This window comes from Petromyzon marinus, chromosome 26 (assembly GCF_048934315.1).
Source record: "Petromyzon marinus isolate PM22_M1 ecotype Great Lakes invasive population chromosome 26, UKy_Petmar_22M1.pri1.0, whole genome shotgun sequence".
Lineage (NCBI taxonomy): Eukaryota > Metazoa > Chordata > Hyperoartia > Petromyzontiformes > Petromyzontidae > Petromyzon > Petromyzon marinus.
This window is the reverse complement of record NC_133692.1, coordinates 12869336-12885670: the sequence shown is the minus strand read 5'-3', so window position 1 is coordinate 12885670 and position 16335 is coordinate 12869336. Positions and strand designations below refer to the sequence as shown.

At 46.6% G+C, this 16335-nt stretch overlaps 1 protein-coding gene across 8 annotated transcripts in view; it reads right to left on the bottom strand.

Moving 5' to 3' along the window:
• The window catches only part of LOC116946282 (uncharacterized), a 57798-nt gene that overhangs the window by 8676 nt on the left and 32787 nt on the right, over nt 1-16335 (bottom strand). For 5 of the 8 annotated variants that reach the window (XM_076069949.1, XM_076069948.1, XM_032961332.2 and 2 more), the window contains 6 exons: nt 12218-13408; nt 11207-11658; nt 8650-8809; nt 5460-5641; nt 2216-2299; nt 725-811 (listed from right to left, as the gene is read on the bottom strand). In XM_076069949.1, coding sequence (XP_075926064.1) covers nt 725-811; nt 2216-2299; nt 5460-5641; nt 8650-8809; nt 11207-11658; nt 12218-13408 — 2156 coding nt within the window. The remainder of the gene's footprint in view (nt 1-724; nt 812-2215; nt 2300-5459; nt 5642-8649; nt 8810-11206; nt 11659-12217; nt 13409-16335) is intronic. The other 3 variants (XM_032961329.2, XR_004403457.2, XM_076069947.1) reach the window with 3 other exon arrangements.

Here is a 16335-nt window from a genome sequence, read left to right as displayed (position 1 = left end):
TGGGTATTCCAGCATGACAATGACCCAAAACACACGGCCAAGGCAACAAAGGAATGGCTCAAGAAGAAGCACATTATGGTCCTGGAGTGGCCTAGTCAGTCTCCAGACCTTAATCCCATAAAAAATCTGAGGAGGGAGCTGAAGGTTCGAGTTGCCAAACGTCAGCCTCAAAACCTTAATGGCTTGGAGAAGATCTGCAAAGAGGAGTGGGACAAAATCCCTCCTGAGATGTGTGCAAACCTGGTGGCTAACTACAAGCAACGTCTGACCTCTGTGATTGCCAACAAGGGTTTTGCGACCAAGTACTAAGTCATGTTTTGCAGAGGGGTCAAATACTTATTTCCCTCATTAAAATGCAAATCAATTTATAACATTTTTGACATGCGTTTTTCTGTATATTTTTTGTTGTTATTCTGTCTCTCACTGTTCAAATAAACCTACCATTAAAATTATAGACTGATCATTTCTTTGTCAGTGGGCAAAAGTACAAAATCAGCAGGGGATCAAATACTTTTTTCCCTCACTGTACGTACATAGACTTACACACACAGGCCCATAGTTTGTTGTCCTTCCCCCGCACCTCCAATTAGCACGGTTGGCTATGTGTGCGAAAGACGTTCAACATATACACATATAAGTTTCACAGCTCTGCAACACCGAAAACCGTGTATTCTGCGCTGGTTTTATGTTCACCATTCAATCCTTGCAGCCGACACCAGCTTACCCAAATGCACGCGGTTGAGGTGCTTGCGCAGATTTTTTGCATCCGTGTACAAGTTTCCACATATTTCACAAATAAACGGCCTCTCGCCTGCAGAAAACACAAAAATGTTACACATCTGTATTAATATACAAACGCTGGTTTAAGCTGGTGACCAATGTTTAAAAACAGAAATATCAGTGGTTTGCGGTTAAGATCCCAAGTGGGAAATACAACTACTATAACTGGTTGGTGAAGTGGAATTGCTATTAAATCTTAACTTAAAGCTTTCGTGACTGCAGGAATTCATATTCTTTGGTCTTTCGGTAAAGTCACGTAGATAGGTTCAAAGTAAATAACAAAAATAACAAAAAACTACGATGTTTCGGTTGCAAAGCAAGCGGTCGTCATCAGGCTGAAAAAAAGGGGAAAGCTGCGGAGGCAGACTGTTTTAAAGTTTTAAAATGGGTGTAGCCCAAGGGTCTTAAACGAAGTGGGCGGGGCTATTGATGTTAATGTGAGAAATTAGCATGTTGCTGTATGATCGGAGGGCGACCCCCATGACAAGCGGGTGGAGGTCGTCGTCGGATCTCCCATTAACATGCTAAGTTCTCTCAAATTAACATAGCCACCTCCGTGCGCTCGTCGTGGAGGTCGCCCTCCGATCATACAGTAACATGCTAATTTCTCACATTAACATCAATAGCCCCGCCCACTTCGTTTATGACCCTTGGGCTACACCCATTTTTAAACTTTAAAACAGTCTGCCTCAGCAGCTTTCCTCTCTTTTTTCAGCCTGATGACGACCGCTTGCGTTGCGATTGAAACGTAGTTTTTTTATTATTTTCTTTGAACCTATCTACGTGACTTTACCGAAAGACCCAAAGAATATGGAATTGTTATCCTCACTGTCTATCGTGATAAAATAGTTACAGGCTTAAACAATCTACTACTGGATGACAGACTACCCATGCTGTACCAGCAATGTGGATTTTATTTTACAATACTTCTCCATTCTGGTCAGCGTGTGTGTGGAGGGGGTTGGGTGGTGGTGGCCAGAACTAGTTTATATTTGCGAGATATTAACTACCTCGCCTGATATACAGGAGGTCGTGGGTTCAGTCCCGACCCTGACGCCTGCTGTATATTTGTAGTCTACGTGTCTCTCTCCCTGTGGTCGTGTGGATTTTTCTCCACATTTAGAATCAACATCATGCGTTTAGAGTATTTGGCTGCTGCTAAAAAATTTCGACATGATAAGCCACTTTGTCGAGCTATCATTTGTGGTCAAGTCACTTCTGAAAAAGAGCTACATAGCTCAGTGGGAGGGTCTGACCGGGTAAAAAAATATTCCTTTCTTTCAGTTTTTATTATTTCATTTTTATCACTCACCGCCGATATTATTCGTAGCTGGGAATCGAACTCAGGTCACCAGATTCACAGTGCAGTAGTGTGCTAACCACTGACCGTGTGGACATTAATGCACATATGTTCACAGTCATTCAACGAACTCACCGGTATGCGAACGCGAGTGTTTTTTTAGCTCCCCTGAGGAGCAAAAACATTTCCCGCAGGTGTTACATATGTAGGGCTTCTCACCTACACAGGGGTAACAGGATATTGTTTACACTGCATTGGTTAAACAACCACTTGTAAACTCGTACAGTACAACAAAATAAACTCCCACATTCAAATGAGTTGGACAGGACATCGCCGGACCTTCACCGATGTTCCAAGCCAGTGGTGGAAATTCCACATTCCCTTGACAAGGGCCAGTATCTCCACTTACATGTTACAAAGTGGTCCTCATTTTAATTGGCCCGGGTTATTGCTAAAACAATTTTTTTAAAGATATTTAATTCAACAAAAGTCAATAACTTTTAAAATTAGAAGAAAATGCCATATTTAGCTAAACCGGAAGCTGATTAATTCACGAAGACAAGGGAAACTGGATATAAAACTAGGGGTTTTGCTTCCTCATTCAAACTGTGCTGTTGGTATCTTACAGTAGAACCCCTCTTAATGACCACCCCTGTTAATGACTAATCGGTTAACGATGGGCCTCCATAGAGCCGAATGTGTAGTGTGTAGTGTAGTGTATAGTAGTTTAGTGTGTAGTGTAGAGTAGAACCCCTCTAAACAACCACCCCTGTTAACGACTAATCACTTAACGACGGGCCTCCATAGAGCCCAATGTGTAGTATAGTGTATAGTAGTTTAGTGTATAATAGTGTAGTGTATAGTAGTGTACAGTGTATAGCAGTGTCGAGTAGAGCCCCTCTTAACGACCACCCCTGTTAACGACTAATCGCTTAACGACGGGCCTCCATAGAGCCCAATGTGTAGTGTATAGTAGTGTAGTGTATAGTAGTGTACTGCCTCCATAGAGCCCAATATGTTCGCTTACCGACCATTCCCCAGTTAACGACAGGCTGTTGTAGGTACAGTAAATATTAATTAATGTATTTATTAACCATATTTATTTTAATGTTACGTGTTTACAATGTTGTTGGTACCTTTATGTATTTATATCCATTGTTTAAATATTAGAAAGTACTTTCGATGATGTCGGAACAAATTAAGCCTTTAACGTGTACTTCCTATACTCGCTGAACGACCAAATCACTTAATGACTGGTTTCGTGGAGCCAATTACCGGCGTTAAGAAGGGTTCTACCGTATATACAGTGAGGGAAAAAAGTATTTGATCCCCTGCTGATTTTGTACGTTTGCCCACTGACAAAGAAATGCTCAGTCTATAATTGTAATGGTAGGTTTATTTGAACAGTGAGAGACAGAATAACAACAAAAAAATCCAGAAAAACGCATGTCAAAAATGTCATAAATTGATTTGCATTTTAATGAGGAAAATAAGTAATTGACCCCTCTGCAAAACATGACTTAGTACTTCGTGGCAAAACCCTTGTTGGCAATCACAGAGGTCAGACGTTTCTTGTAGTTGGCTACCAGGTTTGCACACATCTCAGGAGGGATTTTGTCCCACTCCTCTTTACAGATCTTCTCCAAGTCATTAAGGTTTTGAGGCTGACGTTTGGCAACTCGAACCTTCAGCTCCCTCCACAGATTTTCTATGGGATTAAGGTCTGGAGACTGGCTAGGCCACTCCAGGACCTTAATGTGCTTCTTCTTGAGCCACTCCTTTGTTGCCTTGGCCATGTGTTTTGGGTCATTGTCATGCTGGAATACCCATCCACGACCAATTGTCAATGCCCTGGCTGAGGGAAGGAGGTTCTCACCCAAGATTTGACGGTACATGGCCCCGTCCATCGTCCCGTTGATGCGGTGAAGTTGTCCTGTCCCCTTAGCAGAAAAACACCCCCAAAGCATAATGTTTCCACCTCCATGTTTGAGGGTGGGGATGGTGTTCTTGGGGTCATAGGCAGCATTCCTCCTCCTCCAAACACGGCGAGTTGAGTTGATGCCAAAGAGCTCCATTTTGGTCTCATCTGACTACAACACTTTCACCCAGTTGTCTTCTGAATCATTCAGATGTTTATTGGCAAACTTCAGACGGACATGTATATGTGCTTTCTTGAGCAGGGGGACCTTGCGGGCGCTGCAGGATTTCAGTCCTTCACGGCGTAGTGTGTTACCAATTGTTTTTTTGGTGACTATGGTCCCAGCTGCCTTGAGATCATTGACAAGATCCTCCCGTGTAGTTCTGGGCTGATTCCTCACCGTTCTCATGATCATTGCAACTCCACGAGGTGAGATCTTGCATGGAGCCCCAGGCTGAGGGAGATTGACAGTTCTTTTGTGTTTCTTCCATTTGCGAATAATCACACCAACTGTTGTGACCTTCTCACCAAGCTGCTTGGCAATGGTCTTGTAGCCCATTCCAGCCTTGTGTAGGTCTACAATCTTGTCCCTGACATCCTTGGAGAGCTCTTTGGTCTTGGCCATGGTGGAGAGTTTGGAATCTGATTGATTGATTGCTTCTGTGGACAGGTGTCTTTTATACAGGTGACAAGCTGGGATTAGGAGCACTCCCTTTAAGAGTGTGCTCTAATCTCAGCTCGTTACCTGTATAAAAGACACCTGGGAGCCAGAAATCTTTCTGATTGAGAGGAGGTCAAATACTTATTCCCCTCATTAACATGCAAATCAATTTATAAAAATTTTCACATGCGTTTTCCTGGATTTTCCCTCGCTGTACCTTCATCAAATCGTGTTCTCAAATCGTCTTGGCCCAGTCAGAGATTTGGACTGAGACCAACTCCTCAAAACAATCAAGAACCCGGTTTAACCACTTTCCCCTTCCGAGACGTCTGCAAGTCGCAGGGTGTGGCGGTGTCCCATTTACCGCTGAACCTCAGAACGCGCGAGCGGTAATTTTTGATTTAGGGAGGCGTAGTAGTGCCGCTGTTTTTAAAGACGTTGTTACTCACTGCAGAGAACCGCAGCGACACGACCGCCGCACTCTAGGATAATCGCCGCCAAAACTGTGCCGCACGCCCTCCCGCATGGCCTTGTGGAAGCCTCGGTACCGATTAAGTTATTTTATTAAATTGTTTTATTCCGGTTTCGTTTTGATGACGTACACGTACGCCTGTACGGGAAGACAGGCTGGCCGGGTCGTTCCTGCCGTTGTCCCCTTCCAAGGGGCAGTAGAAAAAGAGGAAGAAGGTGAAGAGAAAGAGGAAGAAGGTGAAGAAGGTGAAGAGAAGAAGTTGAGAAAGAAGGTGAACAGGAAGAAGAAGGTGAACAGGAAGAAGGTGAAGAGGAAGAAGGCGACGCACCGGTGTGCTTGCGCGCATGCGTGATGAGCGAGCTGGACACGGCGAAGGTCCTGCCGCACACGTTGCACACGTAAGGGCGCTCGCCCGTGTGCCGGCGCACGTGGTAGGTGAGCGTGCTCGCCTGAGCGAACCGCTGCCCGCACGTGTCGCACATGTACGGCTTCTCTCCGCTGTGTTTCCTGCTGGCAGGGGAACGAGATGGCCCCTTAAAAGTTGTTTGCTTTTACGAAACGGCGCTTTTCATTGCATCCATTTAATCATCGTATTTTGCATTTATAATACTTAATTATCATTATCATGTATGTATGTTGAACTTCTTTCGCACTATCCGTTGTCAACCGCGCTAATCGTGCAGGGGAAGGACAAAAAACTAAACACAAAAAGCAGTGAAAAAGAAACGAGTTTTTCAATCTAGATTATTTAAACGTGCATAGCTCCAGTGGCTTCCTAATATCATCACGATTCATAGTCACACAGCCCCGTAGGTGTCCACTGCACATTTCGTCTTGCAGTGTGCCAGTATGCTCAAGTGGTGCCACATCTTTCTGGCAAAAACCTCTCTTATGTCACCGTTAATCCATTCTCTGTTTGGTCTTCTCCTCTTCTGGTTAATTTAAGACTTTAATTTTACATTGCGTCATTCATGCCAAAAGTATCCTACACCGCTGTTCATTAATTAAATATAAGGACTGAATCCCGTACACATTGTTGGCTACGCACGGCGCGAAAGAAGCCCAACGCACACTTACACCGAGCAAATGAAAACCCCCTACTACTACTACCAAGCAAAATCAACAAAGGAATACACAAATTAAGAAATGGCACCGAAACAGAAAGCACTAACAAATAACTAAAAAAGGTTATCAGAACCAAACCCCAAAAAATCAGTCGTCCATTATGCCGCTTAAATGCCTCAGCATCTCAAAGCACCTCGCATCACGTCTCAAACATTAGAAGGCCAACCCCAGTCGCTGCTGCCCTGTGTGGAAAAAGGGGACTTTGGCACCGGCTTGTGAGCGGGCTTTAGTTTGCCAGGCGTGGTGCTGGGGAAAGGGGGGGATGATTGCCGCACACAAGCTCAATTGAGAAATTTTCGGGGTGACATTTTTGGAAATTTGGCAAGTTTGGACGATGGCACCAGCGACACAATGGCCTACTCGTATCCAACGACGGTCACGGGTCATTTGACGTGCGGTGAACCAGTAGCGATCAACGATTAGATGAACTAATGTCGGATATGGCTATTGTTCACAATTGCACCCAATCAAAAAATAAAAACATAATTGTAAAAAAAAAATTGAACAAAAATTCATATAAAAATAATAATTAAAAAACCCCTCCATTGCGAAGCAGGCGGGGCCGGTGCATCGTGTGCATTATTTACTCCCAGCGTTAACCAGGGGGGCCTGCTGGAAATGAACCGTGAATCTCTGCAGCGAACGGCGAATGCGCCGCTCCCGCTGTTTGAGTGCCCGCTGACACACTACTTTTCATTGTCAAGACGCTTCTCATTAGATGCCATTTAATCAATGGAATAAATATAGCTTGGGAGTATCAAGGTAAACATTTTTTGCAATCAACGCTTTGAAATACTGTACAAATTATAAATATTAACTTTTTATATCAAATGTACTATGCCGCAGAGGCGCGCACACGAAGGGGACGAGCATCTCTTTAAAATATTCACGCGGCCCAGTTCACGTGTCCCTGGTGCCGTTTGACAGGCCGGTAGTGGTGGTGGTGACGGCTTGGACCATTGCCTTGTACGGGACAGGCGAGGTTGTTAACATCTCGACCACAGTGCCGACATGTTAACTCCCTCACCTGGTATACAGAAGGTCGTGGGTTCGATTCCGACCCTGACGCCTGCTGTATATTTGAAGTATTCATGTCTCGATCCCCGTGGTCGTGTGGATTTTTCTCTGGGTCCTCTGGTTTTTCCCTTCACATTTAGAAACATGTGTTTATCGTAGTTGGCTGCTATACATTTCTACGTGAATAGCCACTTCATTGTGCTATCATTTGTGATAGTCAGGTCGCTTCTGAAATAGAGCTATATTGCTCAGTGGGCCTTACCTGGTAAAATAAAAATAGTTTAGTAATTTGCAGGTACATTTTCAGCGTGAGATGTTTGGTCAATACCACTGACAATTACGTGTTTTTTGTTTTGTTTTTGCAGCAGCAATGAGGGAAATCCGCAGAACTCCGGAGAAAACCCGCGCATAACAGAACATAAACTCCATGAAAATAGATTCCCTTCTTGCTGTGAGGTGCAAAGCATTACCACAACAACCAGAGTAATGCCAAGTGTTGAATAATGCGGAACGGAACTGCGTGACCGTAGTGAGCGAACCTGCGAGCTCGGCGGATCTGTCCATGTAAATATAAATGTGTCGTTCATCCCGCCACACCTGTGTTATCACCTGTGTTGTTTTCAACTTGTGATCACCGTTGTTATCACCTGTGTTATCACCTGTGTTGTTACCAACAACATCACCTGTGTGGCGTTGTTATCAAACACCCTGCATCTCCTAAGGAATCATCCTCCTGAATTCCTCAATATCACCACTTCTATAGTCATCAAATCATCAAAGGTAATAAAAAAAACATCGCTGTTAATTATTTATTTTAAGTGATTGTTATTAAACATTTACAATTTCCCCCCCATGTTCACTCAAACCAGGAACCGTAACTCCATTTTTCCCCAGTGGAACAAGGTTTTCTGCATTCGCGAGGGTATTCATGAGTGTAACCCTCGCGGATAGAGATGGTTTAATGTACTGACATAATTAAAGAGGGCATGGTTGCAGCCGAGTCACTGAGTACCATTTAGCACATTTATCACATCTTAAAAAACAATATTAATTAATTTTTATTCCCAGGGTAAGGCGCACTTGAGCTATGTAGCTCTTTTTTCAGAAGCGACCTGGCCACAAATGATAGCTCAACGAAAGTGGCTTGTCACGTGGAAATATACAGCAGCGCGTATCTAAATGTGGAGGTAAAAACCGGAGGACGTGGAGACCGGAGGATGCGACCACAGGGAGAGAGAGACCATGATCTCCAAATATACAGCAGGCGTCAGGAGCGAGATCTAACCCACGACCTCCTGCATACCAGGCGAGGGAGATAACATCTCCTAGCCACCGCGTCGGTGAGTGCTGCAATTCTCGTGACCCGCGATACACACCTCACGTGAATCTTGAGGTTGCTGGATGTGGCAAAGCGCAGCCCGCAGACGTCGCAGCCATACGGCTTCTCGTCCCCGTGGTGCATGCGAGTGTGAAACACCAATTGACACTTCTGTGCGAACGCCTTTCCGCACACTTCACACACGTAGGGCTTTTCACCTGCGCGCGCGCAACACACGAAGGCGTGGACCGTTTTTGCATGACAATTACGAAATGAAAGTCGCCTTGTTCAATGTGACAGCTGCTGTGTCGGTGGAGAGCATTTTTTTCATGCAAATGTGTACAATGGGCTCTGCTATCCCAGGTGACGTTTTGGGGATGTGAGAGAATATAGGAGGGGGGTCGACTTTTTTTTATTCAAAAAACGGAGCAGGAGTCCTGAAGACTTGATTTGAAGCTTTCGTGACTGCAGGAATTACTCTTTGGTTCTTTCGGTAAAGTCACGTAGAAATAAAATAAAATAAATAATAGAATACAACGTTTTGATTGCAACATAAGCAACCGTCATCAGGTGTGAATGCAAGCTCGGAGAGAGACGTATACAGAGAGAGAGAGACTAACACACAGAGAGAGACACATACACAGAGAGAGACACACAGAGAGAGAGGGTTGTGCAGGCTTTGTTGCCATCATCATGGACTCGGTAATTTTCTGACCGCAGCTCAAGTGAGTCAGTTGTGATAGGTATGCGGGTGCGGGCGATGTGCGTGTTTACAAATGGTGTAAGTGCCACATTTTCAGTGGTATGTGTATGCAAATGCTGTGTTAGAAGAGTTAGAAAGTGACGTGTATATGTGGAAGTTCTGTGTGCATGCGCGCGCGAGTGTGTACGTCGTGAGGAGCGGTAGTGCAGCTGTTAGCACGCTGCGCTATGAAACTGGCGACCCCGGTTCGATTCCCGCTCACGGCCAACACCAGTGAGGACTATCTGAACCGGTCCTGGGCCTCCCCTAAGTCGACTCAGCTCAAATGAGTGCCTTGTACGGTGTGTGTAGTGACCATCACCACTGGGGAGACAAAGGCGGCCGTGCGTGGTGCTGGCCACCCATCCCCTTCATGTGCCGTGCCGGCCTTGATAGGTGCTCGCTAACAGCACTTGCTCCTACAATCTGTTCAGGCTGTATGGGGGAATCTTTGTCGTTTTGTATGTCGTGTAAGCGAGTGGTGTGCGTAGACCATGTACTTGTACGACCCTTGTCATCTCACGGCCTCGTGGGTCAAGGAAGTTACAGGACCAATGGCAGAGCCAGGATTTTCAGGTGGGGGGGGGGACAACCCCTCCAGCAATGAAAAATGATAGAGGAGTTGTTAGTAAGTAAGGACTTGTCCCTTGCGTTTTATTCGACGCGTGTGTGGCGATGGCGCAGCCATCGATCGAGGGTCGAATTCGAACTGTGTGTGATCGGCATCACGCTCGCTGAAGGTGAATGCCTTCAGGGAAGTCGTGTACTGTATACGCAACTGCGAACAATTCTTTGAGTAACTTATAACTGCTTTTCCGTTACTTATTGCCTATTATGGACTCAGACTATTGTCCTATCATCTCATAGAGTCCCTGGCACATAATAATATGCTATACAGTGGCAGTGGGGGTCGCAAAATGCCGATTGATTACTAATAAACCCCAATAATCCGATCGAAATTAGGGATTTCGATCGGACCATTGGGGGGGCATATGCCACCCCACTGGCTCCGCCAGTGTACGTGACCATACTTCACCACGCTGGTCAGTGCGGCTCGGTGAAGGTGGGGGACCGTAGACGTACAGTGCAACAATGGCTTTTGCCGCGACATTTTTTCGTAAAACTGCGGCACTGCAGGTGCCCCCAAACGCACTCAGTGCCCAAGCTAGGGAGAACAACACTGCAACGTCATAGGTATTACACATTAACCATTCCCCCCCCACCCCACCCGTACCAGGAATGGAACCCCAGTTTTCGCGTTGAACAAGGTTTCTGCATTAGCGAATTCTGCATTTGCTGGCATTTTCAAGAATGTAAGCCCCCGTGGATAGAGGGGAGGGTTTACTATACGCAATTTAAAGAGGGCATGATTTCAGCCGAGTCCTTCATTAAAGTCTGTTCTAAAAACGCTAATTAGACATAACGCTGCCTCTGCAGACAGCTTCGCCCTCAAAATGTGAAAAGCTGCGCCGCTGCAGGTGCCCCCAAATGCACTCAGTGGCCAGACAAAAACTTTGGAGAACAACACAGCAACGTCAAGTGTCAACAGTGAAAGTAAAACCTTTCTTTTATGATATTCGACACCGACGAATGTATTGAGAGCCTGCCAAAAAAAACAACCAACGGTGGTGGTGGTGGTATAATAACGGCGGTTTCTTCCTCGTCCCAGATTTACGCGCCCTATTTTTTTTTAAAGACTTTTGACACTACCATTCTCCGGCTCGAACGGAACGGGGCGGAGTGGAGTAAAACGCTGCGCTGCCAGGGTGAACTGATTCAGTACACGCTATGCAACGGCGGAGAGAGAGGGGCTAGCTCGCACCTGCGTATGCAAAGGGGAGGGAGGGAGGGGGGGGGAGAGGCCAGCTCGCACCTGTGTGTATCCGCATGTGGGTCTTGAGCTGGTTGCCCTGCGTGAACGCCTTGTCACACAGCGAGCAAATGAACGGCCGCAGGCCCTTATGGATGCGCGCGTGGCGCCGAAGGCTACTCGGCTCCGAGAACTCTTTCCCGCACGTTTGGCATACAGGCTTCCTCCTGGAAAGGCGCACGCTGGCCGGGTCGTTCCCACCCTCATCTCTTTCCAAGCCCGTAGGCGTCCACGTGTCCGGCCAGCCGCCCGGCGCGTGTGCGTGCCGGCCGGCCTCCTCGCTGGCCTCCTCACTGGCATCCTCGCTGGCCTCTTCGCTGGCCTCTTCGCTGGCCTCTTCGCTGGCCCCCGGGGGGATCTGCTCGGGTGCCTTGCCGTTGCTTGCGCAGCTGCTTCCGGTCATCTCGGAGGAGGCTTGTTCGGCGTCCGAAGGTTGGGTCGGAAAGCCGGCATCCCTGAAAAAGAAAAAAAAGAAAATTCGCATGTGGTTAAAAGATAAGTAGAAGTAGCCGCAATACATTTCTATGGCTTTGTTTTTTTCACACAGCTGCCGAACTCGTAGGCACAAGAATGTCAAGCGGTCTGGCAAAAAAACAGCGCTATCAAGGTTGGAAAAGATAACGAGTCAACAAGTTTCCTCAAGTGAGTGAGATTATAAGAGCTTGGGGAAAAGACACAATGGGAGGGAATTCCAAAGTGGAGTGGTGTGAGGCCCGAAGCAGAGAGAGAGGAGCGTCGTGACCTGTGGTGTAGTGCTTGAAGTGTGGATGTGATGAGAAACCATCTGGTAGACTGAGACGCTTGAAATTAAGGTATTGTTATAGCGACAGAAAACAAGTTGTATTCCGAAATATACATTTGTTCACTTGAAGAATGGGTCTCCATTCATTGTCGACGGTAGAGGAGAGGCGGTAATGTACGCCCGTGCGCGCGGTATTGCCGTAAAAAACGGATTTTTTTTGGCAGAATTAATTTAAAGCGGTGTGTAATTTTTTTTTTTTTAACGGCACCCACATCCAGCTCTCCTTTTCACCGACGTGCCCCGTGGGGGCCCTTGCGGAGGCTGGGGTGCTGTTTGTGCAGCAGCGCCCGGCGGCCTCCCCCGCCGGTACGCTCCTCTCCACTGCCGCCACCGACACTGCCACCTTGGGAGCAGCCACGCGCCGGATTTTCCGGCGCGCTGCCTTTCTGTCGGAAGCCACGGCGGGGCCCCTTTTGCCACTGCTTTTTGCGCCGCGTGGCCTCTCGTAACGCCCTTCCGAACTCCCGTCCGATGACCGATCGGATACGCTCGAAACGTCCCGCTCCGCCTCGGCACCGTTCCCTGGCCACAACTCCGACGACGTCGTCTCCAAGCTCAGCGCCCGCCTCCTGCGGTTGGCGACGTTGGCCCGGCTGCGTCTGCGGAAGCTGGGTCGCTGGCCTGGAGACGACCAGCACAGATCGGTCTGCTTCACTGGTAAGCGTTGTTTACGCTGGTTTTTACGCGTCTCTCTCTGTCCCGACGCCGAACTGTTCCCGCCATCACTCAATGTCGTGTCTCCTGCTCCATCCACGCTTCTGCATTCTTCTTCTGATGTCTGCTTCGATTCCCTTTCATCTACTGCTGCCACGCTTTGAACATCACCCACATGACAAGTCAGAGGCGCGGGTGCTGAATCATTTACCATAGCACCTTTTACGACATCCGTTACGCTGCCGTTGCTGTTACGAATCCCATCGTGCTCAAACTCTTTGAAGTTGTTCTCCACCAGTCTCCCGGTTTCACCGGTGCTCTGCGCCGGGGTATCGGAGTGCTGCTCATCTTCCAGTTCATCCGAAGATAATGGTGGTGACGAGTGGCACGGCGACAGAGAGGATACCGGAGTGACGGCTTTAGAAGTGGCGTCTTCTGTCGATGCCGCAACGGGGCTCAGACCCTGCTCCACGTTTTGGCGAAGCAGAAGCTCCTCCAGCGCGTCCGAGCGCGGCCGGTTCGGCACGGCGAATCCGCGCCTTCGCGAAGACGACAACGCCGACGCCACCGGTACCCACGCACCATTGCTGGACGTAACCGTTGTCGCCGCCGCCTCCGGGTGGGAGGGGCTGGGTACATTCTGCTTGCACGTGGAAATCTGTCCGTCCACCCCTTGCGTGCGTAGGAGCGTCGTGAGAGCTTCCACCTGCATATGAAGCGCCGCGGACTTCAGCTCCTCGGCACTGCACCTACACAATGAGAAAGATGGGAAGACCGTTCACGTGATCTTTACGCATCCGGGGTTTCTTTTTCAACTAGAAAAATAAATACAGCTGCTGGTTTACATCGATGCAAACCTTACATCAAATCGTACGTCAGATATCGTTCACCACCGATGTTAACCAGAGCCTGAGCTTTAACTCAGGTTGTCCTGTCGGATTTAGGATGCAGTGCACTAACCGCTGCACCACCGCTCCCCCCAAATCTGTTGGTGTCTCACTCTTGGTGCTATTAGGCTACAAGGTACCAATGTTCACCAGGGGCCGAATAATATCCCATGCGTATGCACGTAAAAGACGCTTAACAAAAGGTAAGATTGGAAAAAGTTTTGAACATAAAGACTACTTCAAAAGAAAACAATATGAAACATTACATCCTCAACAATAAAACTAAAAATCATAAAGGAAAAAATCGAGATAGTAACACTCAGCATTAAATAACAAGTGAGAAGGTAATTAAAAGCAAGATAAAGTATTAAAAAATAAGAATAGGTTTACCCTTTCTGGCAATATTACAGGTGTTAAGATGTTCAAGTAGAAACCTTTTTCAAGGAATCATGTCTACATTAACCACACGTACTCGTGGTGGACATGCAAACCAGAGAATGCTAGAGAACGCCAAAAAACGCCAAAAGGCGTTCTCTGGTTTGCCAAAAGGCGTTCCTCTGGTCTGACACTCGTAAGACTAGGCCCGAAAGAAGGATGTCTCTGATGTAGACAAATCAGTTTCAAAGACAATGCATATATTATCAGAGCATGTTTGTTTGCATGTTCACCACAAGTGTCATGTGTGGTTAATGCAGACTTGATTCCTTGCAAAATGTTTATATTTGGTGTTTGAACATCTTAACACAACTGTTTTATTGCCAGAAAGGGTAAAATCTATTCTTATGTTTTCAAATCTTAACACAACTGTTTTATTGCCAGAAAGGGTAAAATCTATTCTTATGTTTTCAAACTTTGATACTGGCTAAAAAGGCCCCATTTTTAAGATGGATGTATATTGACTTTAAAAAGTTTACGCGAGCCCTTCCCCTAAAAGAGCCCCCCCCCCCCCAAGATGTGACATCCAACACACAGCCTTTTGCAACAACCACTCACATTTGTTACGATAAACCGAGCCAGAATTTACAACTGTGTAAGATCAACATGGCATAACTGCCGATGACGTTGTCGATGACGTTGTTGATAACAATGTTGACGCCACATCATCTAACCATAGCATAACTCTGCGACATTTTCAAGCCACGTGTCCCGAATTTGTTAAACTCTATATCCAAAACTAACAAGAGATGAGAATAGGTTTTCCCCTTTTATCTGGCAAAACGTGTCAAGTTGTTAAAACACCAAACTGAACACTTTTAAAATGCAAAAAAAATACTCTAAATATATGCATTGTCTTTTAAACTGATTGGTCCACACCAGAGACAGCTTTTTTTTTAGCCTCGTCTCAAACGGTGTTAGACCAGAGGACGCCAAAAGGCGTACAGCACAAAAACAAAGAGTAATGAGAGCTCGGGGTTAGAATCTACATCATGGGAGCTCCTTTGCCAGTTCCAAAATATGAGAATAGATTTTTCCCCTTTTATCTGGCAACAAAAAGATACAAACTAACAAGCTTAAAACAAAAATTCAACCGTCATTATTTTCTATAAACATATTTCCCAAAAACAACATTTAAGAGAGAAAAATAAACAGTCAAAAAAATGTAATACTCTTTGTGTCTGTCGGTAAAGTCACGAAGATAGAAAAATAATACAACGTTTCAATCGCAACACAAGCAATTGTCTTCAGGTGACTCCAGCGGCTCGGGTGCTGCTGCGGGATCCACTTTCTTCCCTGCTTCCTCCCCCCCCTGCTCTCCCCCCCTGCAGCCGACCTCTCCAGTGCTGTCGCGGTGGCCCACTTTACACCAGTGACCCGGGTGCTGCTGCGGGGTCCACTTTCTGCTCTGCCTCCTTCCCCCCCCCTTGTCTCTCCCCCCTACTGCCGAGGCCTACTATATAACCTCGTGCCACGGCAGATCTCTCGCCTACTTCAGCAGTTTTTTCTTGCTGTGGTTGTCCCACCTGATGACGATTGCTTGTGTTGCGATCGAAACGTCGTGATCTATTATTTTTCTACCTACGTGACTTTACCGAAAGAACCAAAGAGTATGGATTCCTGCAGTCACGAAAGCTTCAAATCAAGATTGAAAAAAATACAGCAGGCGAACTGCTGAGGCAGGAGAAATATAGCGAGAGAGTTGTTGCAACAAGAGGCTATATAAATTTGAGATGGGTGCAACCCAAGGGTAAGTGGTTGGGGCTAGAGATGGAATTTGCATGTAAATGTAAGATCGGAGAGACTGATATACCTCACGACTACGGTGCTGAAGAGGCGGCCATTGTATTGCTAGAGATTAGAGATTAGCATTTCAATGTGAGACGGCTTCCGCAGCAGCGGCTGTTAATGAGAAGATTGGCATGTCAGTGTCAGAGCACAACGCCACCTCGTGGGCAACAAAAGCTGCGGCGTTGGCCGCTGCACTGTAAGAGACCAGCATGTCAACGCAAGAGAACCACCGCAACGGTAGCCATGCCAGTGAGACATTCAGCTAATTAAACGAGAGCCACCGCCACATGGAGGAAAAAGGAGCAGCGGCTATGTTAGTGAGACATTTAGCCTGTTAATGTAAAGACATTTAACAAGGCAATGTAACTCAGAGTCGGAAATAACAGCTGACATAGGCAGGTAGGATGGAAGCATCACTGCCAGTTATGACTTTACCTGGTTAATAACGTCCTTCCAATGATTGCTAAGTTTGACCCATCTTCTCGGTTTAAATTGTATCAGTGTTTATATATCTGGATGGCTTCATGAACAAAACTTTGTTGATAGCCAGTGGGTTTTCAGAG